Source organism: Mobula hypostoma, chromosome 13 (assembly GCF_963921235.1).
Source record: "Mobula hypostoma chromosome 13, sMobHyp1.1, whole genome shotgun sequence".
Lineage (NCBI taxonomy): Eukaryota > Metazoa > Chordata > Chondrichthyes > Myliobatiformes > Myliobatidae > Mobula > Mobula hypostoma.
Window position 1 is genome coordinate 33409621 of NC_086109.1, and position 25203 is coordinate 33434823.

The 25203-nt window shown below is 42.1% G+C and overlaps 1 protein-coding gene across 6 annotated transcripts in view; it reads left to right on the plus strand.

Annotated features, from left to right (window-relative positions):
• The window catches only part of LOC134355532 (high mobility group protein HMG-I/HMG-Y-like), a 103961-nt gene extending 79493 nt beyond the window's left edge, over positions 1 to 24468 (plus strand). For 4 of the 6 annotated variants that reach the window (XM_063065535.1, XM_063065536.1, XM_063065534.1 and 1 more), the window contains one exon: positions 19028 to 24468. In XM_063065535.1, coding sequence (XP_062921605.1) covers positions 19028 to 19084 — 57 coding nt within the window. In that variant the 3' untranslated portion in view covers positions 19085 to 24468. Of the gene's footprint in view, positions 1 to 16304; positions 16360 to 19027 lie in introns of those variants that run through there. The other 2 variants (XM_063065537.1, XM_063065538.1) reach the window with 2 other exon arrangements.
• The last annotated feature ends 735 nt before the right edge of the window (positions 24469 to 25203 follow it).

Below are 25203 nucleotides of genomic sequence, written 5' to 3' on the forward strand. Positions count from 1 at the left end.
TTATTATGTTCGTGGTTTTCTGCTGTTGTAGCCCATCCACTTCAAGATTCGATGTGTTATGTGTTCAAAGATGCTCTTCTGCACACCACTGTTGTAATACGTGGTTATTTGAGTTACTGTCGCCTTCCTGTCAGCTTGAATCTGTGGCTATTCTCTGACCTCTCTCATTAACAATGCGTTTTCACCCACAGAACTGCAGCTCACTGGATGCTTTTTTTTTGCACCACTTGCTGTAAACTCAAGAGACTGTCGTACGAGAAAACCCCAGGAGATTAGCAGTTTCTGAGAATCTGAAACCACTGCGTCTGGCACCAACAATCATTTCACAGTTAAAGTCACTTAGATCACATTTCTTCACCATTTTGATGTTTGGTCTGAACAGCAGCTTTACCCTTGATCATGTCTGTATGCTTTTATGCATTGAGCTGCAGCCACATGAATGGCTGAATACATATTTGCATTAACTAGCAGGTGTATAGGTGTTCCTAATAAAGTGACCATTGGGTGTAGTTACAGTACATACATTACATCAAACCTGTCTCTGACGTGTCTCCAAAGCTTTCCTTCACTCACTTTAAATTGATGCTGCCCTGGTTATTGGCCATCTCTGTCCCTCATGGTCTGATACACCTCTGTCAAGTCACCTCTCATCCTCCATCGTTCCAGAGAGAAAAGCCCTAGCTCACACAACCTTTCCTCGTTGGGACCAGCATCTTGGTAAATCTCCTTTGTACCCTCTTTAAAGCTTTTCCTCATTCTTCCTTTCATGAGGTGACTGGAACTGAACACAATAACCTGTTGGCAAGATTGCACCGATGACTAACGGTAACATGTTGCAGACGGCTCACAAAACAATTAGATACTCTTTTTCTATATATACGGAACTGTGCAAAAGTCTTAGAGATATTTATATAGCTAGGGTGCTTAAGACTTTTACACAGTACTGTATTTGTCAGCGTGGAGCAGGGAGCGAGTTTGTAAATCTGGCAGGAGCAAAGTATGTTGGGAATGGGGAAGGTGGAGCATTGTGGGAGGGGTGTGGGACAGGTGACAGAGAAGGCATGCAAAGGGGGGGGGGTGGGTGCGGATGTAGACACTCCCAACCATGGGCCACCAGGCAAGGTCATTTGATTCCAGACAATTGGATTTATTGATCATTACAGAATGTCTCTCTGCTGCTTCCCTCTCCCTTCTCCTTTTCCCAAACATAATTCCCCTCTCCCTGCCCTCATCCCACTTTCAGTCCACAATAGAGACCCATAGCAGAATCAGGTTTATCATAACTCACAAATTTATTTTTATTTTGTGACAGCCGTACAGTACAATACATAAAATGACTGCTGTACCGTGCAAAAGTCTTAGGCGCCCTAGCTATATACATGTGCCAGATACTTTTACACTGTCCTGTACTTCTGAACTGTGATTGATTGCAGCCTGCACTTTTGGCTTTGAGATGTATTTTTAGCCAACTAAATGATCTGCGATTTTGTGATCTCCTGGGGGGTTTGGTAAGGGTGAGAGTGAGAGTGAAGAGTGCAGGTATGTCATTGCTGCATATGCCTGTGTCGATTCCTGATGGTGGAACATAAGCCCGTGGTCAGCTCTCTTACTTCGTGCCAATTAGTGTGAGTAGGATTAAAATCGTTGAAGACAAGAGCAGCAAATGAATGGGTGTTCAGCGCCATCTGCCTGCATTTGACTGATCTCCCTCTCTTCTCAATGCTGCCTTTAGGCGGGAGGTAGAGGAGTCTTGGGTCCCACATCGACACGTTTGGGAGAAATTGTTGCCCTGTAGCCACTGGCTCCTGGACAGGCTTGCCTCAGCACTGAATGGGTTCACTTTTGGGGATTCTGCAGTTAATGTTCTGTGTCTTATTTGTGTGCTTTTTTTATTGTTTGCAAGATTTGTTCTTTTTTTGTCCCTACATATTGGGTCTGATGGTCTTTGTTGTGTAGAGTTTTTAAAGTGGGTTCTATTGTGTTTCTTTGTTTTGTGGCTGTCTGCAAGAAGAGGAGTCTCAGGGTTTTATTGTACACAGTATACGGATTTTTATTGTAAATGTACTTTGAACTTTTAACCTTGAGTTTTTACAGAGTTACAGCATTGCTGTCGCTGCTCTTGAACTCAGTCCCTGACTAATGAAGGCAGCGTGCCATGCACCTTCATATTCACTCTATAAATTTGTGTGGTAGCTCTGAGGGATCCAAGAACAATGGACCCAAGATCCTTCTATTCCTCCACACTGCCAATAATCTACCATTATCCTTGTACTCTTCCTTCCAAGTTCGGCCATCCATAGTGTACCACTTCACCTTTTTCCTGATCGAACTCTATATGCCACTTCTCTTCCCGGCTCTGTATCTGTCTATATCTCGAGCTTCCCTTGGCTGGTTATAGCTTTATAAAACTCCTTGAATTTCATGAAACTTTCATCGGCTGTGGTTTATCTTTATAAAATATTTATTTGGTGACGGAGGACTCTGTACAGTTCTGTTTGCCACAGTATAAATAGGACGTGATGTCACTAGAGAGATGCAGACCTCTTCTGGTAAGGTGGTGATGCATTGGCTGCTACGGGACTAACCAAAGTTGTTATTGTCTGAACTGAAAGTTAAGATTGATAGCTCGAGTTGGCTGCTTGTTGGAAGGGTTGTACGCCGAGGGTGGAGGTTAGTTCGTAAACATTTCATCACCAGTCGAGATGACATCATCAGTGCACAACTGAGTGCTGTTTCTGCCAAGGGCTCACACGTTTGTCCATTATATTTGTCCATCTTGTTGTTCTGATTGGTTGGCTGTTGCGCTGGCTGCTAGTCTCTGCAGGATCTCATCCAACTGGATAGCTGAGTGATCTCCACTAGCCCATATTCCTGGTTATCTGTTGTTGTGAGCATTAGTTCCTCGGGTGTCCCTGGCTCACTGCTTGGCCCTGATCCCACAGACACGTAGGTTCGTAAATTGCACCCAGTTGAATATGCTTCTTAATAGTCTTCAGTTGAGAACCAAGCTTCTAAGAATTTTCTTCATTTCTTGGTTTGTGCAACTGCCAGGATTTTTGTAGTTTCCAGATGAACTTGTGTCCTTCTTGGTCTTCATGAACTGAGATGAGTGACAGAGGATTGTGTCTTCTTACAGCTAGTCTCTTGGATGGTTTACTCCCTGTCTGTCCCGAATAGTGTTTGGGGCAATCTCCACATTGGATTTGGTATATTATGTTTGTTCTGTCCATGTGGGCTGTTGGATCTTTGGGTTTCGAGATGAGTGTTCTGATGATGGTGCTGGGTTTGTGTGCTACCATTATTCCATGTCGTTGGGGCAGACTTGCTGGACAATAAGAACGTAAAGTACTGCAGGACTACGCCATCAGCAAGTTGCTCACAAGCGGAGAAACTGAAGGAGATGGACTTGGCGTGGACCATGTTGCTGCCACCTGCTACAGAGAGGCGTCAGAGTCACTGTACAAAGGTGCTGTGCAGTTGGACAGTGAGTGATTCTCTTAGTCGCTTTTCTTGTGATTGCAAGACCCTGTTGGACATTGATAATGTGAAATACTGCAAGTGCTGTTAACTGATTTATTGGCGGACAATGGTGAAGTTGTGTGGCCTTGGTCATAACGAGGACTAGGCTTCAAGCCTCGATGTGGCCTGTTTGCAGGTCCAGGAGAGAGGCGTTGGGGTCGGTGCTGTGAGAGGCGTTGGGGTTGGTACTGGAGGTGTCGGTGCTGTGAGAGGCTTTGGGGTCGGTACTGGAGGTGTCGGTGCTGTGAGAGGCGTTGGGGTCGGTACTGGAGGTGTCAGTGCTGCGAGAGGTGTTGGGGTCGGTACTGGAGCTGTCGGTGCTGCGAGAGGTGTTGGGGTCGGTACTGGAGGTGTGGGTGCTGCGAGAGGCGTTGGGGTCGGTGCTGGAGGTGTCGATGCGAGAGGCGTTGGGGTTGGTACTGGAGGTGTCGGTGCTGCGAGAGGCGTTGGGGTCAGTACTGGAGGTGTCAATGCGAGAGGCGTTGGGGTCGGTACTGGAGGTGTCGGTGCTGTGAGAGGCTTTGGGGTCGGTACTGGAGGTGTGGGTGCTGTGAGAGGCGTTGGGGTCGGTACTGGAGGTGTCGGTGCTGTGAGAGGCGTTGGGGTCGGTACTGGAGGTGTCAGTGCTGCGAGAGGTGTTGGGGTCGGTACTGGAGCTGTCGGTGCTGCGAGAGGTGTTGGGGTCGGTACTGGAGGTGTGGGTGCTGTGAGAGGCGTTGGGGTCGGTACTGGAGGTGTCGGTGCTGCGAGAGGCGTTGGGGTCGGTACTGGAGGTGTCGATGCGAGAGGCGTTGGGGTCGGTACTGGAGGTGTCGGTGCTGCGAGAGGCGTTGGGGTCAGTACTGGAGGTGTCGGTGCTGCGAGAGGCGTTGGGGTCGGTGCTGGAGGTGTCGATGCGAGAGGCGTTGGGGTTGGTACTGGAGGTGTCGGTGCTGCGAGAGGCGTTGGGGTCGGTACTGGAGGTGTCAGTGCTGCGAGAGGCGTTGGGGTCGGTACTGGAGCTGTCGGTGCTGCGAGAGGTGTTGGGGTCGGTACTGGAGGTGTGGGTGCTGTGAGAGGCGTTGGGGTCGGTACTGGAGGTGTCGGTGCTGCGAGAGGCGTTGGGGTCGGTACTGGAGGTGTCGATGCGAGAGGTGTTGGGGTCGGTACTGGAGGTGTGGGTGCTGTGAGAGGCGTTGGGGTCGGTGCTGGAGGTGTCGATGCGAGAGGCGTTGGGGTCGGTACTGGAGGTGTCGGTGCTGCGAGAGGCGTTGGGGTCGGTGCTGGAGGTGTCGATGCGAGAGGCGTTGGGGTTGGTACTGGAGGTGTCGGTGCTGCAAGAGGCGTTGGGGTCGGTACTGGAGGTGTCGATGCGAGAGGCGTTGGGGTTGGTACTGGAGGTGTCGGTGCTGTGAGAGGCTTTGGGGTCGGTACTGGAGGTGTCGGTGCTGTGAGAGGCTTTGGGGTCGGTACTGGAGGTGTCGGTGCTGTGAGAGGCGTTGGGGTCGGTACTGGAGGTGTGGGTGCTGTGAGAGGCGTTGGGGTCGGTACTGGAGGTTTCGGTGCTGCGAGAGGCGTTGTGGTCAGTACTGGAGGTGTGGGTGCTGTGAGAGGCGTTGGGGTCGGTACTGGAGGTGTGGGTGCTGCGAGAGGCGTTGGGGTTGGTACTGGAGGTGTCGGTGCTGTGAGAGGCGTTGGGGTTGGTACTGGAGGTGTCGGTGCTGCGAGAGGCGTTGGGGTCGGTACTGGAGGTGTCGATGCGAGAGGCGTTGGGGTTGGTACTGGAGGTGTCGGTGCTGTGAGAGGCTTTGGGGTCGGTACTGGAGGTGTGGGTGCTGTGAGAGGCGTTGGGGTCGGTACTGGAGGTGTGGGTGCTGTGAGAGGCGTTGGGGTCGGTACTGGAGGTGTGGGTGCTGCGAGAGGCGTTGGGATCGGTACTGGAGGTGTGGGTGCTGTGAGAGGCGTTGGGGTCGGTACTGGAGGTGTGGGTGCTGCGAGAGGCGTTGGGGTCGGTACTGGAGGTGTCGGTGCTGCGAGAGGTGTTGGGGTCGGTACTGGAGGTGTCGGTGCTGCGAGAGGCGTTGGGGTCGGTACTGGAGGTGTGGGTGCTGCGAGAGGCGTTGGGGTCGGTACTGGAGGTGTCGGTGCTGCGAGAGGTGTTGGGGTCAGTACTGGAGGTGTCGGTGCTGCGAGAGGCGTTGGGGTCGGTACTGGAGGTGTCGGTGCTGTGAGAGGTGTTGGGGTCGGTACTGGAGGTGTCGGTGCTGCGAGAGGCGTTGGGGTCGGTACTGGAGGTGTCGGTGCTGCGAGAGGCGTTGGGGTCGGTACTGGAGGTGTCGGTGCTGCGAGAGGCGTTGGGGTCGGTACTGGAGGTGTCGGTGCTGTGAGAGGTGTTGGGGTCAGTACTGGAGGTGTCGGTGCTGCGAGAGGCGTTGGGGTCGGTACTGGAGGTGTCGGTGCTGTGAGAGGTGTTGGGGTCAGTACTGGAGGTGTCGGTGCTGCGAGAGGCGTTGGGGTCGGTACTGGAGGTGTCGGTGCTGTGAGAGGCGTTGGGGTCGGTACTGGAGGTGTTGGTGCTGTGAGAGGTGTTGGGGTCAGTACTGGAGGTGTCGGTGCTGCGAGAGGCGTTGGGGTCGGTACTGGAGGTGTCGGTGCTGTGAGAGGTGTTGGGGTCAGTACTGGAGGTGTCGGTGCTGCGAGAGGCGTTGGGGTCAGTACTGGAGGTGTCGGTGCTGCGAGAGGCGTTGGGGTCAGTACTGGAGGTGTCGGTGCTGCGAGAGGCGTTGGGGTTGGTACTGGAGGTGTCGGTGCTGTGAGAGGTGTTGGGGTCAGTACTGGAGGTGTCGGTGCTGCGAGAGGCGTTGGGGTCAGTACTGGAGGTGTGGGTGCTGTGAGAGGTGTTGGGGTCAGTACTGGAGGTGTCGGTGCTGTGAGAGGCGTTGGGGTCGGTACTGGAGGTGTCGGTGCTGTGAGAGGCGTTGGGGTCGGTACTGGAGGTTTCGGTGCTGCGAGAGGCGTTGTGGTCAGTACTGGAGGTGTGGGTGCTGCGGGAGGTGTTGGGGTCAGTACTGGAGGTGTCGGTGCTGCGAGAGGCGTTGGGGTTGGTACTGGAGGTGTCGGTGCTGTGAGAGGTGTTGGGGTCAGTACTGGAGGTGTCGGTGCTGCGAGAGGCGTTGGGGTCAGTACTGGAGGTGTGGGTGCTGTGAGAGGTGTTGGGGTCAGTACTGGAGGTGTCGGTGCTGTGAGAGGCGTTGGGGTCGGTACTGGAGGTGTCGGTGCTGTGAGAGGCGTTGGGGTCGGTACTGGAGGTTTCGGTGCTGCGAGAGGCGTTGTGGTCAGTACTGGAGGTGTGGGTGCTGCGGGAGGTGTTGGGGTCAGTACTGGAGGTGTCGGTGCTGCGAGAGGCGTTGGGGTTGGTACTGGAGGTGTCGGTGCTGTGAGAGGTGTTGGGGTCAGTACTGGAGGTGTCGGTGCTGCGAGAGGCGTTGGGGTCAGTACTGGAGGTGTGGGTGCTGTGAGAGGTGTTGGGGTCAGTACTGGAGGTGTCGGTGCTGTGAGAGGCGTTGGGGTCGGTACTGGAGGTGTCGATGCGAGAGGCGTTGGGATCGGTACTGGAGGTGTCGGTGCTGCAAGAGGCGTTGGGGTTGGTACTGGAGGTGTCGGTGCTGTGAGAGGTGTTGGGGTCAGTACTGGAGGTGTGGGTGCTGCGAGAGGCGTTGGGGTCAGTACTGGAGGTGTCGGTGCTGCGAGAGGTGTTGGGGTTGGTACTGGAGGTGTGGGTGCTGTGAGAGGTGTTGGGGTCGGTACTGGAGGTGTGGGTGCTGTGAGAGGTGTTGGGGTCAGTACTGGAGGTGTGGGTGCTGCGAGAGGCGTTGGGGTCAGTACTGGAGGTGTGGGTGCTGCGAGAGGCGTTGGGGTCAGTACTGGAGGTGTCGGTGCTGCGAGAGGTGTTGGGGTCAGTACTGGAGGTGTCGGTGCTGCTCTTCAGTGTTCACTCGCCAGGAGACCAGTTGTTTCGCGTTCGACTGCAGACTGCTGCAACACTCGTAGACCCAGAGACTTTGACTATTTTTTGTTTGACTATTTTACAGCTACCTTTTACGTACTATATGTGCTTGTGCAGTGTGTGACTGTTCGTACTGTGTTTTGTACCTTGGCCCCAGAGTAACGTTGTTTCATTTGGCAGTACTCATGTATGGCAAAATGACAATTAAACTGAATTAAACTTACTCGGATAGGGGTTTCATTTTGGAGGAGAGACTGAATAAATGGGTTTGCCTTCCTTGGAATGGAGAAGGCTGAAAGGGAAGCTGGTGCATGTACACAAAATTGTGAGGGGTGTATATAGTGGGAAACTTTTCTGCATAGCAGAGATCTCCATAATGAGGTTGACCCAAAAATCGCTGGACAAACTCAGGAGGTAAGGCAGCATCTGTGGAGGGGATAAAAGCTGTCACTGTTACAGGCTGAGACACTTCATCAGGACTGGAAGAGAGAATGAGCCAGAACTGGGCTTGTGTCCCCTTCCTTTCTAGTCCTGATAAAGGGCCTCGGCCCATAACGTTGACTGTTTATTTCCCTCTATGTATGCCGCCTGACCTGCTGAGCATTTTGTGTGTTACTGTTCAAGATTTCCCATATCTATCGATTCTTTTGTGTCTATAACAAGAAGGAATAGTTTTAGAGTAAGAGGTGGGAAGGTTTGAGGGGAAGCTGAGGAAGGATTTTTATTGTCCACAGCGTGGCTGGAATTGAACCCTCGATCATTGCCATGGACTGGGTGGACTGAAAGGCCATTTCTGTGCATTTTCTATCGTGAAACTTGGAGGCAAAATTATAAACGGCTCTGTTGAAATAAAAATATTCTCAGGGGTTCAGTTTTTTTACCCTGAGCTGTCCAGACTTATAGGCATGTACATCCTCACCCTTTGGAGTATTATCAGGGTCAATAATCCAAGAAAGCAAAGTGGCCTTAACCAATGCATGTTTGTTTGTTCAGTGTATTGTTTTCCTTGTGGAATCATGAATTGTTTGATTAAGTCATCATTAATCAGACTTGGTATATTCAGTGAATTATCAAATTGTTTTAATTCCTGCAGAAAACAGAAACGTCTCAATCATACCAAACAATGGATCATTAATTTATTATGTAAAACTTGCCCTTCAGATGAGCAATGCCTATTAGTAGGTTAATATCTTGCTGTAATTCTGGTTGAGGAGACATTAGAGATTTGATGCAACCTGGTGTCTTGACTGCAAACAAAACAAAACTTTGTCTTTCAAGTTTCTACTTCTCTGCTTGCTGCCTTTGTTGCTGTAATGTGTGAGTGCCATTACTTCAAGCAGACAGCTGTCACAGTCTTTAATGGAAACCGTACAATTAATGCTCAAGGACAGTGTAATTGCTATAAGATTCTATACTGCTGAGTGTAAGCCAAAAACAACCTTGTTTTCAATAGTAATTTTTATGTAATGTTTCTCTGCTTAAGGAAAATCATTTGACCTCGTGCAAGCAAGAAAATTGTTTTAAATGTCAGTCATTTGCATACACTATATTACAGTTCAGGCTTGATTAGAGAGCAGTGCTCCTATACAGTGCTTAATTTAGTTTCTCTTTCTGTGGATATAGAAGGATATCTTCTCCATCACTTGTATTTTATACTGAGGTTACACACAACACTCACACACACATTCTCTCTATTGTAGGGTGGTAGAACTTTTTATATTACTATAATCTTACATGAAGTTACCTGCAAAAGTAGATGTAGGCACTTTGTTTCACTATATCCATGTCCATGTACCTGTCTATCATGTCAAAGCACTCAAAATACTGGAGGAACTTAGCAGGTCAAGCAGTATCTGTGGAAAGGAATGGAGTCGACTCTTTGGGCGAAGTCCCTTCCCGAAATTCTGAATTTTATTCCTTTCCATAGATGCTGCCTGATCTGTTGATTTCCACTAGCACTTTGGGTGTGTTGCTCTGGATTTCCAGCATCTGCAGGATCTCTTGTGTCTATCATGTCAGACAAAATTTAAAATCGGGAAAATATTTTAATGATTGAAGCAAGATTTCAGTTTTACATAAATGGTGAGGTAAGAAAATATAAATTTACAATAGCTGTCACTGAATGCAACCACAATTTCTGGTGGTAAATTGCAAGGAGCATCTGTCCAGGTTCAGTCAATAATTTCCCAGTGAGTTACCTGGGAGTGCAGTTTCTATAAAAATTATCCTTTTATTCAATGATGTTTTTATTAAATAATAGTGATGAGTTACTTAATAAAACAAAGGGCATGTATTAAGCAGCAGGATTTTAATTTTGTGTTCAGTTTCACTGTAATTGAGTCCCTTGTGAATTACTTCAAATGTACATTCAGAATTTATAAATTATTGAATATAACTCCAGGAGTGTGCAAAGCACTCCAAATGAGAGATATTTTGTTCTGTAGAAATGAACAGAAATATGTGCAAATATTCAGTTAAATTCCTAATTCTCATGTTTCAGCCTCTTTAAATGGGAAGCTGGATTGCATGCATCTTAAACTCAATTACTCAGTATTTTCATATTTTATGATATTTCCTTTGTTGTCAAAATGACTTGGTGATGTTCATAATAGTCACGAGGTTTTCAAATTATAGGATCATTTTATACATTATTTGTTATTTGAAAATACATTTATATGGTTTTGTTGGGCTTGGACATTGTACATATCTGAAAAGTGCAGGGGATAGTGTTCTTGAAGGCATATTTTATTGACATGTTGGTGTATTGAGGAACCTTAGAGACTGTTGAATTTCTGTAACTGCTTTGTTGATATCTATAATAATGTACTGGAAAAATTACAGGGTTGGAGTATTTGTAATTGCTGATCGCTTCAGTCTTAGCCCTATTGTAAAGCATTCAGAAGTTATAGGCAGTAATTGTTGGGATGAAGCTGACAATTCTAATTGTTTACAAATGCTAATAGTAATGATTTTGCTAAGGGGTAATGCAGCTACTGCTTAACTTGTCAGTTATGCTGTGATCCCCTGAAAGACAAATAAGGTAAAATAAATATTGTAAGTGTTGCAGTAAAATAAACGTGATGGTCTAGATTTTGCTGAGTGACTCCTACTGCCAATGTTCACTGTTTAGATTCCCTCTTTGCTCTGTTCTTGCCCGGTTCAGTTCAAGGGAATGAACTTCCTGACTGACAGTATCTTGGAACCTATTGTGTTAGAAGCTTAAGGTACATTTATATGTCCCAGAACATGGAATCCTGACAAAAAGAATGGCAGGGTCACGCCCCTAGCTTCACCGTCAGGTTTATGAAATACTTCTGAATGTCCCTGAATGAATCGTCCAAAAACAATTAAATGATGTTTTCAATTATTTATAATCTTGTATTTTCCTTGCTTGTCTTTCTCACAGCTATACAGTAACTATTGAAATAAATGGGCTGGGTGGTACTGTTATCAGATTTGAGTTGGTGCGCCATTCTTGAGCAGAGTCTTCAATATAAGTACTGGAGAACCTCTGCAAACTCCTGGAACTGATTTGGTGGAGCACGTTAACAGATTTGGCTACTGGAATGTGTTCAGAGCTTCCAACTTTGTATGGGCTTGTGCTGAAGAACTGAACTTACTGGTTTTCATGGAGAAACTGCATGCATTTCCCAGAAACTTCAAGCCATTACAGGTTCTTTTAGAGGAGGAAAGTCAAAACACTAGAAGAGGAATAAGTCATATACTTACGATGTTTGGGGAGAACATATCAGTAAGGAAACAAAATAAGCAGGTCATAAGACTCAGGCAAGTGAAAGATAAAATTAACCTTTGTGGTTTTATCTTAATTTCCATGTGGTTTATTGCATTTGAGCTTTGCTTCGGATGAATGGTGATCATTTATATAACTGGAGCATTGCATGTAGATACACTCCGTCCCCCACCAAGAGACTGGCTGCAGCATAGCCTAATCCTTTCACCATTCTTAAGCGATTTTGAAAATAAAATAGAATTCTGATAGGTCCTCAACACTTACAATTGTGTTATCAGAATCAGGTTTAATATCACTGGCATCTATTGTGAAATTTGTTGTTTTGCATCAGCAGTAAGATGCAATACACAATTTAAAAAAACTAAAAATTACAATATAAATCAAGTACGTAGTGCAAAAAGAGAGAGAGAGAAAATAGAGGTAGTGTACATGACAAAGAGTCTCGGCCTGAAACGTCGACTGCACCTTTTCCTAGAGATGCTGCCTGGCCTGCTGTGTTCACCAGCAACTTTGATGTGTGTTGTAGTGTACATAAGTTCATTGTACAAAAATCTAATGGTGGACAGGATGAAGCTCTTTCTAAAATGTTGAGTGTGTGTCTTCAGGCTCCTGCGCCACCTCCTTGATGGAGGCAATGAGAAGAGAGCATGTCCTGAGTGATGGGTGCTACCTATTTGAGGCATCGCCTATTGAAGATGTCCTTGATGATGGAGAGACTAGTGCTCATGATGGAGCTACACACACAAAATGCTGGAGGTCAGGCAGCATCTGGGAAAATAGTACAGTGGATGTTAGGGGCCAAAACCCTTCAGAAATTCCTCCAGCATTTTGTGAATGTTGCTCTGAATTTCAGCATCTGCAGATTTTCACTGCTTTGCCCATGATGGAGCTAGTTGAGTTTGCAGTTTTTTTTATCATCTACTGTTGTAAATTGTAACCAGTACTTCTGTCTCAGAAATAGAAACAGTAATTTTGAATCAGCGCTTTGTGATTCTAATGGTTTGAAATGTGTTTCTGTGGTATATCTTGAGTGTTCATGAGATTATCATTATGCTTGTCATGCATTTTGTACTTCGATTGTCAATGTTATATCACTCATTAACTCATAGTTTCTTCTCAATAGGTTGAACATATTAATTAGAAGCATTGGGGTACTGTAAATTAGTTCCAGTTTGCAAAAAGCTGCCAATTAATTTCCACAGGGCCTTTCTCCTTAATACCAAGTACTCAGTGCCCTCCATGCTAACTAGTCTACACTTAACATGCTCAATTCATAATTGATGTTATATCTGCCACATTTCTCTAGGCATACTTCTGATCTACCGCCATCAATTCCCCAGGTGGCGACAATCTCAACAACTTTTCTTGTGTCCTAAATAATGTGCCTTTGCATCTTCTTTTTCTTATGCTAGTTCAAGGACTTTCTTGAGAGTCATTCATCTTGCCTAACTGATATTCCCCGTGGTTTACAATGCTATTGCTCAGTGAAGTCTACACTTTAGTGCTCAGGGTCTAATTTCACATCCAAGCAATGCTCTTGACCAGGTTAAAGCATTGTACTTCATTATTTCTCCTTTTGGCGACAGCAAGACATTGTCAGAGGAAAACAATATTGATGAGCTGCCTTTTAAAAGAGCCGCTGTACACATTTATTAATTTGCAGGTTAGAAATTCCAAATTGGATCACTTTTGGGTTTCCATTGTAAGGAGCATTACTGGTTTTAATATAAGCAGCAAAGGAGAGTTGGGCTGAGTTGGGCATTGAAACAGGCTTATCATACTTGGAGAAATACAAACTAGCCATATTTCAGTGATGCCTACCACATAGGTTCCCGAGACTCGTAGTCATACAGCACAGGAAAAAGGCCCTCTAGTCAATCATGTCCATAGTTTCCTGAAAGTGGCAACAGAGATGGGCATTTGGCACTCATTGGTCAGGGGATTGAACACAAGAATTAAGGTGTCATGTTCCAGTTGTAAAAGACCATACATGGAGTATTGTGTGCAGTTTTGGTCACTGAGCTATAGGAAGGACGTTTTTAAGCCGGAAAGGATGCAGAAAAGATTCACAAGCATGTTACTGGAAATGGTGGGCTTGAGTTATAAGGAGAGACTGGATAGGCTTGGACTATTTTGCTGAAGTGTAGGAGGCTGAAGGATGTCCTTATAGAGGATTACAAAGTCATGAAAGGAATAGACAGTGAATGATCGATCTCTTTCCCAGGGTAGAGGAGTTTAAAACGAGAGGATGTAGATTAAAGGTAATAGAGGAATGATTTATAGAGAACCTTACAGAGAATCTTTCTACACAGGATGGTGGGTGTTGGAGGAAATGGGTGAGGCAGGTACAATTAGTTTCAAGTCCATTTAGATACACTTGGAAAGGTTGAGCAGATATGGGCTAAACATGGACAAATAGGGTTAGCTCAGTTTGGCAATTTGGTCAGCATGTACATTTGGGCCGAAGGGTCTGTTTTTGTGTTGTAAAACATAGGGGCAGCCTGATCTGTGTTACATGAAGGAAAACCACTAATTTTTTGATTTCTTCTGATTTTATAGTTTTGAGTATTTCCTTAGCAGAAACTAGTACTGTTATTGACCTCACAGTATGTTTATTTTCTGAGTTATTCTTTTATTATCCAGACACATACAATTTTGATCTCAGTTTTGGAATTGGTTTCTCATTTTAAGACTCTGCGGTTGGTACTTTTTAAAAAGCAGTCATTTATATGGACCTTATTCTGTCACTGGTGACACAAGAGACTGCAATGCTGGAATCTGGAGCAACCAAGAAGGTGCTGGAGGGAAAAGCAGGTCAGGCAGTGTCTGTGGAGAGAAATGGACAGTCGGCATTTTGAGTCGAGACTGTACATCCAGTCATCAGCCAAGATGAAGGGTCTCAACTTGAAATATCTATCATTTGTTTTCCTTCACAGTTACGGCCTGACCCGCTGAGTTCGAACAATTGTCATCTTGGAAAGGTTTCTGCAGAACTGGGTGTATTTTGCTTTTCCTGTTAGTTAAAGGGACGTTGATGACATTGACAGATCTGACCAAGCAGCCTCAGATACAGTCCTCAGAATCCTCTACCAGTGACATGAGGTGTATTTTCAAACTGTAGCTTGTGGGGAATGTGGGAGGGACATTCATATGGCCAAATACCCCAAACCAGGAACAAAGCCATGCCTTCTGCGAAGAGCTCGTTCCAAACTAATCTTCAGAAACACCTGCCTAGACCTGTCAAAAGAGTGGTGTATTTGCTGGTTTGGGTTTGCAACGTCTGTCATCACAGAGGTAGGCTCTATTTGGAGAGAAGACTTTTGTATACATTCTTGTGGCCATTAGCAGTTAAAGTAACTTTACGCTTCCTTGCCACCAGGTTATCCCAGATGGAAACAATTAATTTGCTTAGTATCTCACAATTTCAAGAGCAGATTCAAGTGAATCCATAGGCTAGATTCATCTGAAGGTGTCATAGCAGGAGTTTTTTCTTTTGAGAGACATAACAGATAAGTTGTTGAGGTGCTGATTGACCTCATTACAAATAAAGATACTGTAAATTACTGTGATTGTTGGGATAACATTTAAAAACTAGGAAAATGAACTTTGTTCCATGGTTATTTGGCCTCTATGGAAATGCTAAGGTCACCTCTGGATTTTGGAAAACATTCCCTCTGATGTTTCCTTCCTCTGAGTCTAGTTTTCTATTTTTTTCCTCCTTTTTGATTCATGGGGTAGGCTGATATTGAGAAAAACATGGGTTGGATGAGGCAGAATCTGATGGTGGGATGGGAGTTCCGATTCTTAGTTGCGCCATAAGAGAATAAAGTCTTTGGGACTTTATATTATATCCTGGGTGCCGTGAAACATTTCTGTGGGTGTTACTTATTGGCAATAGATTTCTCATTGGAGGAGTAGAGATGTGTTGGTTTTCAGATGCATCTTGTATATGTATTCATGTGCTGCTTTCTCAGATCTACTATTGTGAAAATTCTGTGTGTAGTTGGGTATCTGACAAAAACAGCTCTGTGTTTTGATGGAGAAACATAAAATACCTCCATTCTTTCTACGCATATTAACTTTCATTGTTTTGATGTTTTGAAGACCATGTTAATGGGAACAATTTTATAGAGACTTTAATTCTGGGAATTCACCATAGCGTCTTACTTTTGTTAATGCTAATATATAAAGACAGTTAAATAGGGCAGACACAAATGAATAGCAGAGGGGTATGTAGCTAAATTTTAAAAAGATGTTCAGTTTATTTATTCACCAGTTTATTTTAAAATAAAAAGACTGTAATAAGAAAAGTCATGTATGTTTTTGGCATAAACACAGAGATTAGCAGCTGAAGCTCCCCTTCAGGCCTGGGTATATCAGTGAATACTTGACTGCTGACCTACTGTATGCTCTGTTTCACTCCGTAAATTTTCTGCATCCGATTCTCTCAATCATTTTGCCAAGGAGGAAGTGGCAGTGCTGACTCAGAGTCACATTTGAAATTGACTCATCTATTTTCCACAATACTTCACTTTGAATTTGGACTGATGTCAAGTATTGCAATGTTTTACTATAGGAGTCTTCTTAATAAATCTTCCTGCCAGAAGAAATACTGTTAGGAGCCAATGATCACATATAGACTTCACTTTAATATAAGTGCCATGAACTGAAATCTGGAATTTCTAAAGTGCCTAGATCATACTGATAATATTCTTCAAAGTACCGTTGCTACGGTGGAAGATTACATACAGATATATAACTCTGCTCCCAACGAGATGTAGAGTATTTGTAAACCTGGGTTATGGCTGTTTTTCAATCAGCATTTGATCAATGTGGGTGGGGGAAATCCCTGCACATGAGCAATGCTGTTCCGATGTTATTTCCTGTGTTGCTGAAAGCCTGAAATTAATCACTAAGTGGACCTGAGGGAATGCTGAAAATAGCTGAAGTTGGATCTTGCAACAAATTAAAATAGCCACAGTTCAGATTTGCTACTCTGGCTTCATTGTTCTGTTCTTATTGCGCCCGTTCTTGTGCTTTACCCCTTAGGCTGGGGACATGTCAGGAAAATGAGGACCATTATTCTCTTTTTTTGATGTCATCTCAGTCAACTGCTCCATTCTGGGACAACTAAGATCTGAGTGCACTTTTACCTGTTTTCCATCAGCCCATGTCAAGTCAATTTTTCAGGTTTGTGGAATAGTACTGAAATTAATTTTAAGAGCTCATACCAGTTTCCAGGAAAGTGAAAAGTAGGTGAGAAGAGGTAGAAGGCCAGAATGGGGAATAGAGGAAGGGGGAAGGGTAGGGAAAAACATTTACCGTAAGGAGAAATTGATATTCATGCCATTAGGTTGGAGGCTACCCAGACTGAATATAAGGTGTTGCTCCTCCACTCTGAAAGTGGCGTCATCTTGGCTCAGATGAGGCCATGGACTGACAGAATAAATACATCCTATACCTTTTTTTTGAATAAATGTGGAGCTTTTCTTTTAGTTTCATTGGCAGTGCCTGCTCATGACCTTGTAACTGTGTGAGTTTTCTGTGGCACTAATGTCTTCTATTTCAGTCACTGAGATAATCAGTGGGAATTTCCCTCTATCTGTGAACAACAGCAGAATGCCAGGTTTGATAGATAATAAATGCAGTAATATCAAGGGAATGGGATGATTCATCTCCAGAAGCTATAACCATCCTCCTTTGTGCAGCGGTTGGAATATTTTTCCCTTTATGCCTTTTGGCTTCTGGGCACCATAATTCCACACTGGATCAAGTGCTACCTTGATGTTAAGTGTCGTCATCATTGCATCTGTTCGTTGTAGCTCAAGGTGATCATCATGTCTGGAGCTGAGTACATTGATGAAACTCAAACTGGGTATCAGTGAGTAAATGCCACTCGAACGCTCAGTCAGTGAAGTCTTGCAGCACTTCGCTTAGGATTAGAGGAAGTTGGGCAGTAATTAACTGGGTTGGATTTCAAGGTTCAAAGGTACAATTTAATGTCGGAGAAATGTATACAATATACATCCTGAAATGCTTTTTCTTTGCAACCATCCACGAAAACAGAGGAGTGCCCCAAGAATGAACAACAATTAAATGTTAGAACCCCAAAGTCACCCCCCCCCCCCAGCTCCCCCTCCCTCCCGTGCATAGGCGGCAACAAGCAACGATCCCTCTCCCCCCACCGGCACAAATAAAGTGCACCCGCTACCAGCATTCAAGCGTGAGCAAACCAATAGCAAAGACTACGTTGTTCACTGGCTGATTTGTCCTACTTTATGTAAATTGTACCTCCTGGTAATTTTCCACTTTATTAGGTAAATATTAATTATGGAGTGCAGGTCTTCATCATTACAGTCTGCGATACTGTCTTTTCCCAGAACCTTTGCTGTATCCACTGCTGTCAATTGTTCCTTGGTTTTACATGGAATGAATTGAATTGGCTGAAGAAGGTGGTTCCTCTGATGGTGGGTATCTCAAGAACAAGCCGAGGTGCATCATATATCAGATGGTGGATTGCATAGTCATCTGTGTCTAAAGTTGTAGGAAGGCTGAACTGGCATAAATTAGCTTTATCAGAATAACACTGTAGGTTGTGGGTGACCTAGATGATAGTTTGATTATTTGGGATGATACAATACTGAGATTCCAGCAAGGATTTCCTGGTACAGTGGGTACAAATTTGGAAGGTTGCTTTTGAATTGCTTGGAGAGCAAAGGAGGGTGAGGAATAGGACAGATGCTTTCCAGGACTGTATAATTACATAAGAGGGATAACGATGCCAGAGTTGAAGGCACAGTACCCAAAAGGAGCCGGTCCGTGAGCCAAGATGGCAAGGGATTTGAATTGGCAAACTAAACCAGCATTTACAAACTTGGAATAAATGAAATGAGAATTGATTATTTTAGAAGTTATGGATTTTTAAAAAAGTTATTCAGTGGAAGAAATAATATCACTCGCTTGCTTTTCAGGTCCAGTGGTAATTGCAATGGTGCACATCACTTAAACCTGTTATATCACATGAATAAGGCACATTATTTTCACTCCTTTATGCAGAGAGAAGTGTTGTAGTCTTCAACCCAGCCTTCCACTGTTCTGGCATTGTCCAGTTGGTGCCAGTCTTCCCCCATCTTGGACAGCCAGGGAGGCCCTGCTCAATGCCTATCAAAGCCATCACTGTTATGAATGTCTCTGAGTTTGGTAATCATTCAGTACCCAAAGAGAAAATGAAGGACATTTAAAAAAAAATTAAATGACTGCACACAGTACAAAGACTATAAGAGTTGCCCTGTTAATTCGAATGGAAAGCTCAGTGAGGTCTCAGAGCTGCCTGGTTGACCTGCAGCTGGCATTCTGCGGAGTTAAGGTTTGTCCACATCTCCCTGCTGAGCAATAACCCATTTAAAGGCTTATCTGCCAGTGAATCAAGGCAGTTCATCAACTCTTCGGTAGTATTATGTGAATAATTCAGTGTAGCTTTTACCTTCATTTATGCAGTCACCAGATAATGGCTTCAGCATTGATATACAATATTCACCATTGTATCTCCACATGTGGCTAAACTGTGGAACTCTTTGCATAACCATTACCGGCTGATAAATGTGTACATGTGAGTCTTGATTACATTTTTATTTGTTGAGAGATTGCAATGCATACCACAATATAAAAGACAAATGTGAGGAAAGTCCACTTTGGAAGTCCAAGTTAATTAGATTTGATAGGAAGACTATACTTGTAGTACTTCTGATTGTAATTTTCATTTTTGTTTGTAGGAAAAGGTAGAGCAAGAAGAAGAGCATGCTTCTCAAGAATCTTCAGAAGAACAATAAATCTGTAAGATTTTCACTACCTCATCCAACAGTTGGCTCCTGTCAATACCTGGACCACAAACCCTATCACACTGATTTCATTATAGTCTTAACAGGGAACTACCAACAGCACTGGAACACTACACTACATTTTTAAATACAGATCAAGGTATTTCAAAGAAAATGACATTTAACGAAGGGCAGTGTAAACAATTGAATTCATTATGTCATGTTTTGTCATTCTGGTTAAGTTTCTAAGTATTGGCCTTCAAATTAAACCAGTTAAGAGGACAATGCTAATGAACATTTTAGTGCCAAGAAATAAAATAAAACAAGCAAGGGTCTGTTCTGTTGTTGATTATTCGTGTAGAAAATGTATATCACATGTTGGAGGTGTTAACCCTTGGCAAACATGAAGATAGGTACAATGGCTGTCATAATAGACAGCAGAGAGCAGCTCTTCATGCCTGCATTTGTAGTAGAATCCCAGCCCAGATGGATTATAGAACAGCCGTTTCCTATAAGTCAAAATGGCTAACACATTCATAGCTACATAACCATCCATTTTATACATTTCTTTTGTGAGTCATTTTATTTTTGTTTTTGGCATGGTTTAGGATTGTGTAGATGAACCTATGTTAGTCTTTGAAACAGATTATGAATTATACTTTGTAGGCATCCTTCCAGGTGGAAGAGAATTCTTTAGGCTTTATATAATAGTTAACTTTGCCTGGAGCTAATCATGTTTATATTCTATTATTAATAACTTTTGCATTATGTATACCATGCTTCATGTGACATGCAAATGCATTTTAAATAATTTGTGAAGTTAAGAGTGACATTTCATTTACATGAATCTTAGCCCTGTTATTCTTTCCGTATTCCAAATGCATACACTGCTTTCCATAAAAGTAAGCAGTGAGACCTTTTTTATTCAAGGAAAGACATTTGACTGTTTAATCTCTGAATTGGAGACTACAATTTGGTTTGTTGGTAAACACAAACACGGGAGTGAAATTAGCTATTGACAGTGAAGGAGCATTTTATAACTAGGCAGAGATTATTTGTCCCCTGTTGTATTGAACTTGAATCCAGAAGCAGTTATAGGTCAAATGAGGTAAAATGTTTCATTTCAATACGACAGTAGAAGTATAAAGGCTCAGGAAATCCATAAGATTTGGAAATCTGTCCATTTAATAAGAATTCTACTTCTGAACTATTATTTTAAAATGCTACATGGGCAATGTTACTTTGTACATTAAAATTATAGTAATTACATATGCAAAATAATTTTTTGTCCCCTTGGAGCATTTACACCAGCAATTGTGCTTGTCATCTTGTAATTTAGCTGAGTTCACTATGCCACTGATCAATAATGTGTTTAAATACACAAAATTAAACTGGGAACCATTGACCTGGTTAAATGAAAGACTGCAATTGCTGAATTTATTTGAGTCCATTCAGTTGATTTTGCTAATATAGAGATTTATATTCTGGCAATACAGATTAATTATTTTTTATTGCTATTTGAGTAAGAGAGTATCCTTTAGCTGGACTATACCGACTGTAATTAACAAATTGCACATATATATGTACCAATGAATCCTTTAAAATTCAGTGGATACTCAAGAGGAGAGACTTTTAAGATGCTGACAGTTAAGCCATGTTGAAACAGGTATCGGATTAAGACTTGAGGGATAAAAGTGTACTGAAAGATAGAAATTACACATTTTTACTTTTGCATGTTAAGTTCCTAGTTTATGACATGCTGAACTTTGAAAGTAACTATATAGAGACTGTTGATAAAATAACATTAATGACATTTAGAATATAATAATTGAGGTATTACTTGCAAATATAATGCTTCATATGATACCTTATTTAGATTGTAATACCTCTTACCGACTGCAAACATTTAATCAATATTGCTTTACTATAACAAACACCAAGTGCTAGAGTTAAGCTATAATTATGAGTTGCAGAGGCATTATTTGCTTGTTTAACCAACTTATTCAGATAATGCATAAGCATTGCTTAAAGTTAAATTTAGAAAGGACCAAGTTAACTAGTGTTTGTTAGTCTGTTTTCTGGATTTCATGTTCTTGGTAATGCTTTAATCATCCACATTTTTTTAGGGAAGAGGACATTATAAATTCATGAGGAATAATTTTCATTTACTATGCTTTGAATATCATTGATTATAATTCTGATGCAGAATTGTGAGATCTATCAATTCTCGAAGCAAAGCTTTGTGCCACTTGAAAATCTGAAGCATAACAATTTTGACTAAAGCTCTAGTGCAAAACTGAGAGTTTGCTACACTGTCAGGGGATACTGTCTTTTCAGTGAGCCAGTAAACTGAAGCCCAGTCACCACACTTGGCTGGATGTTAAGATAATTCCATGGCCCTATTTTGAAGAGAATAGGAGAGCTTTCTTCCTTCAGTTGCCCAAAACTTTCCCCCATCAACATCAGTGAAGCAGATGAGGTGTGATTGTGGGATCTGACTGTGTACAAATTGACAGCTGAGTTTCCTGTATTATGATAATTGATCACCTGTAAAGTTCATTTACAATGTGACATATTGAAAAGCATTATTAAATGTGTAACTTCTAATTTGGAATAGCACCCATATGATGACTGAATCATTATACAGATAAATTCACTGGTTTTGCAGTTTCATTAACAGACTATTTAATATCCTGCCATTTTAATTTGCATCTAATATTAGATGTTATTGAAACTTAGATTTAACCTGCTAGCTAATATGGACAAGATAAACGTTGTATAATAAAAGTGCTCTTTCACGGCCTCCTGTGGCTTCAGGTATCAGAATTTTGAGTCTATGAAATCCTCTTTCACAAAGTGCTCAGGCTGCTTAACTAAACAAAATGAATTTTATGTTGTTTGACCATGAACAAGTACAGAAATCTTTTATGCATTGAACAAAATGGCTGCCAAATTATAGTATGCCTCTTTAAATTGCTGTGTTTATCCTAGATATTTAATTGAAAACTGGCTTGAAGCAAATTTTTGGAGAAAGGACAATTAAAAGACTGTTTAAAGTTATGGAATACCCAGTTTATGGATAAGCAAATGAAATATTTCTTCTTAAATGTCAATAGATATAATGAGGCAAAACTCAATAACGGTAATTTGTTAATCCATGTTCTTAAATATTTCTGTTTGAATACTGGTAAAGTACAACTTTCTTTACTACTTATGAATGAATCTGCTTGTAAAGATTTTTCAGCAGGAGTCAGTTCATTACTCAGATTTCACATTATTTTGCAGTATTAGTACTGTGCTGAACAGATGCAACTTTGGTTTCCGTATTCATAACTACCTCTTTTTAGTTTCATATTTTCTCGGTTGCTGCTGTACACAAAATACAATTCATCTGTGCATCTCCTTAACCACTGATTAACTATGGTGAAGGTTTCAGGTATAACTCACATTGAGAGAAAAAAAATGTAAAGATTTGAGTTTGCTGCTTATTACATTACAAAAAAAAAACAGTAAGTTGGTAAAAAGGAAAGAAAGGGGATTTGCATTGTAAATGTTACAGTTATTTAAGAAAATGTTCAAGATATGAATTTGCAATCTACTTGAAAGACTCTGAAGCCACAGAAGATTGTCACAAGACATGTTGAGAGCTATAATGCTTGAATGTTATAACTGTAAATTCAAATTAATAGATTATAAAATGGCATCTGTTACGAAAACATTTAATGGTGTACCTGTATTGTATCATTCCCAAAATAGTTAATTTTTATGTAAAACTGATTGCTAGACAACTATTCTCATGTTAAACCCATCCCCTTCAGTAGGCAGATCTTGGAACCACTAAAGATGGTAATTTGAGCACTGTTTCACAATATTTAGAATATATTTTAAACATTTTTTTCTAAATTTAATTCTTCACTAATAAATTTGGAAAAATGTTTAGAATATTTATTTTAAATTACAAATCATGAATGTAAGTAGTTGTGTCTGGACTTCTTTCATAGTGTGTAATCTACACTTTATAGCTGCCAACTGCTCTTTAGTATATCTTGATTGATATGCTGCCTCTTTAAACCAGATCTCATTATTCTGTTCATAGAGGCCATTCTTTGATCAGACACAATATCGTTATTTCAATGCCGCATAGTACAAGGAGAGGCACAAACCTGGATTCCAGCCACCATTTGGGGGTTCAGTGATGTTAAGGAAAGGAATACCAGACTGGAAACAGAAAAAATACTACGTATTGTGTAGATTTCTTTCTGTGGACATGAGTTCTTGTAATCTACCCTATGTCCATGCCATTTTACCATATCCTTAATAGAAAGAGTACATCATCTTGGTAATTGTCAATGAACACAAACCCAATTCCCACATTGATGGGAAAATACTTGCATTGTTTTGTATCCATGTGCATTGCTGTGATACAATGCATACAACCCATATAAGGTAAATAGAACACTGATGCATTAAGACTGTAGCAGTGGAGGAAAATGTTTTTGTGCAATCTTTGGAAGTAAATTGCAAATGTGTTTATACAGACTTTTATAATTTTGTTGCACCAAACATTAAGAGACTAATTCCCCTTCCTTCCAACACTGCCAAACCAATGAGTTCAGTACCAAGATATACAATCTCTGTTCTGGTGGGTACCTGGATTATACTGTGGCGTCAGTGATCCTACATGTGTTTTATACTGCAAGGAACTGGACTGACAGATATCAGATATGTTTTACAATTTTACCAACTCACTGTTTAAAAGTTGAAATTCATGGTGTTAGCTGTTTTACAAATTGGTGGATATTTGAATACAAGTGAAGAGCTGATTACTGTATTGAAATAAAGCAAAGATGTTAACGAGACTTCAGAAAAGAAAAACACTTGTTATGCAAAGGAGATAAAGCACAGATTTGGATTGTACCTCAGTTAAATAAAAATCCTGGTTATGTTCAAGGCAAATCACAGAATGCCTACCTCAGGACAAATGTTGGTGAACCTGCTGACTTAATACATGCATAGTATAGAAAGTTTTACTGAAATCTCATATTTGCTAAACGATGTAAAGAGACAATGTTGTGGAAACATTTTATATTCATGATAGAAACTTGAAGCAGTGATTGTGAAAAATCTAAATAAATGTGTGTGATTAAGGGCACAACAGTTATACAATGTTATAGTTTAATATTTTCCCATCAGAAGTGTTTTGCATTCCAGTCATTTTTTAAAAATCTAATCTCTTGGCACTGTGGGAGTTTGGTACAGTACTTTAACATGTTTACTGATCAATAAAATGTGGCAGATGATTTGTACATGAATGCCTTAGTTGTGTTTAATTGCTTACATTGATATTTTATTTTTTGAATGATGTTTGGTGCAACAATAAAAACAATGATTATTCAAACTCGTATTATTGTGTGCCCTTTTGAACTGAAATTGTGCTTCTGTGCCGCCATCTGCTGGATTACTCATGACATTACATGCTCCTGTCAAAACACTTTTTGAAAACTTTTGACTTAAAAAAAATCATAACTAATAGTTAATGTTACAGACCTGAGTACAGTTTTATGTGTTTAGTATTATCATGAAATAATCTTAGGGATGAAATAAAAGCATTTTGAATAGTTGGGGTGTTTTTTTAATTAATGAAATGTACATTATTTCACAATAATATTAAATAAAACTCCAACAGTTCAGTACCCCTGGGACTTTGGAGCCAGATTTGCAGATTTTCTGGACTACTGGATTTTATTCTTCTAACTTGCTCTTTTTAGATGTTACACAGGTGCTATATAAATTTTCCAATGACCCTGGTGAGTTGAAAACGATCATGGCAACCAATGAGGTAGAAGGTACTGTAGGAGCCAAGGCCTTGGAGAGTTGACTGGCAGAAGCAGCAAACATCACTTGGTGAGCCATGTACCAAATTGTCAGGATTTCTGAATAGTTGGGATAGTGGATGGGTGTCTTAATGTAACATCCTTCTCGGTTAAAATCCTCACAGTACCTTATGACATCAATTGCATTTGGGGGTACAAGACAATGAAGAAAAAAAATGTGGTAATTCAGTATACTTTGCCATAAAACTCAAATCATTTGTTGTGCAGTTTGCTGTCAACTATTAGCAAAAATATATT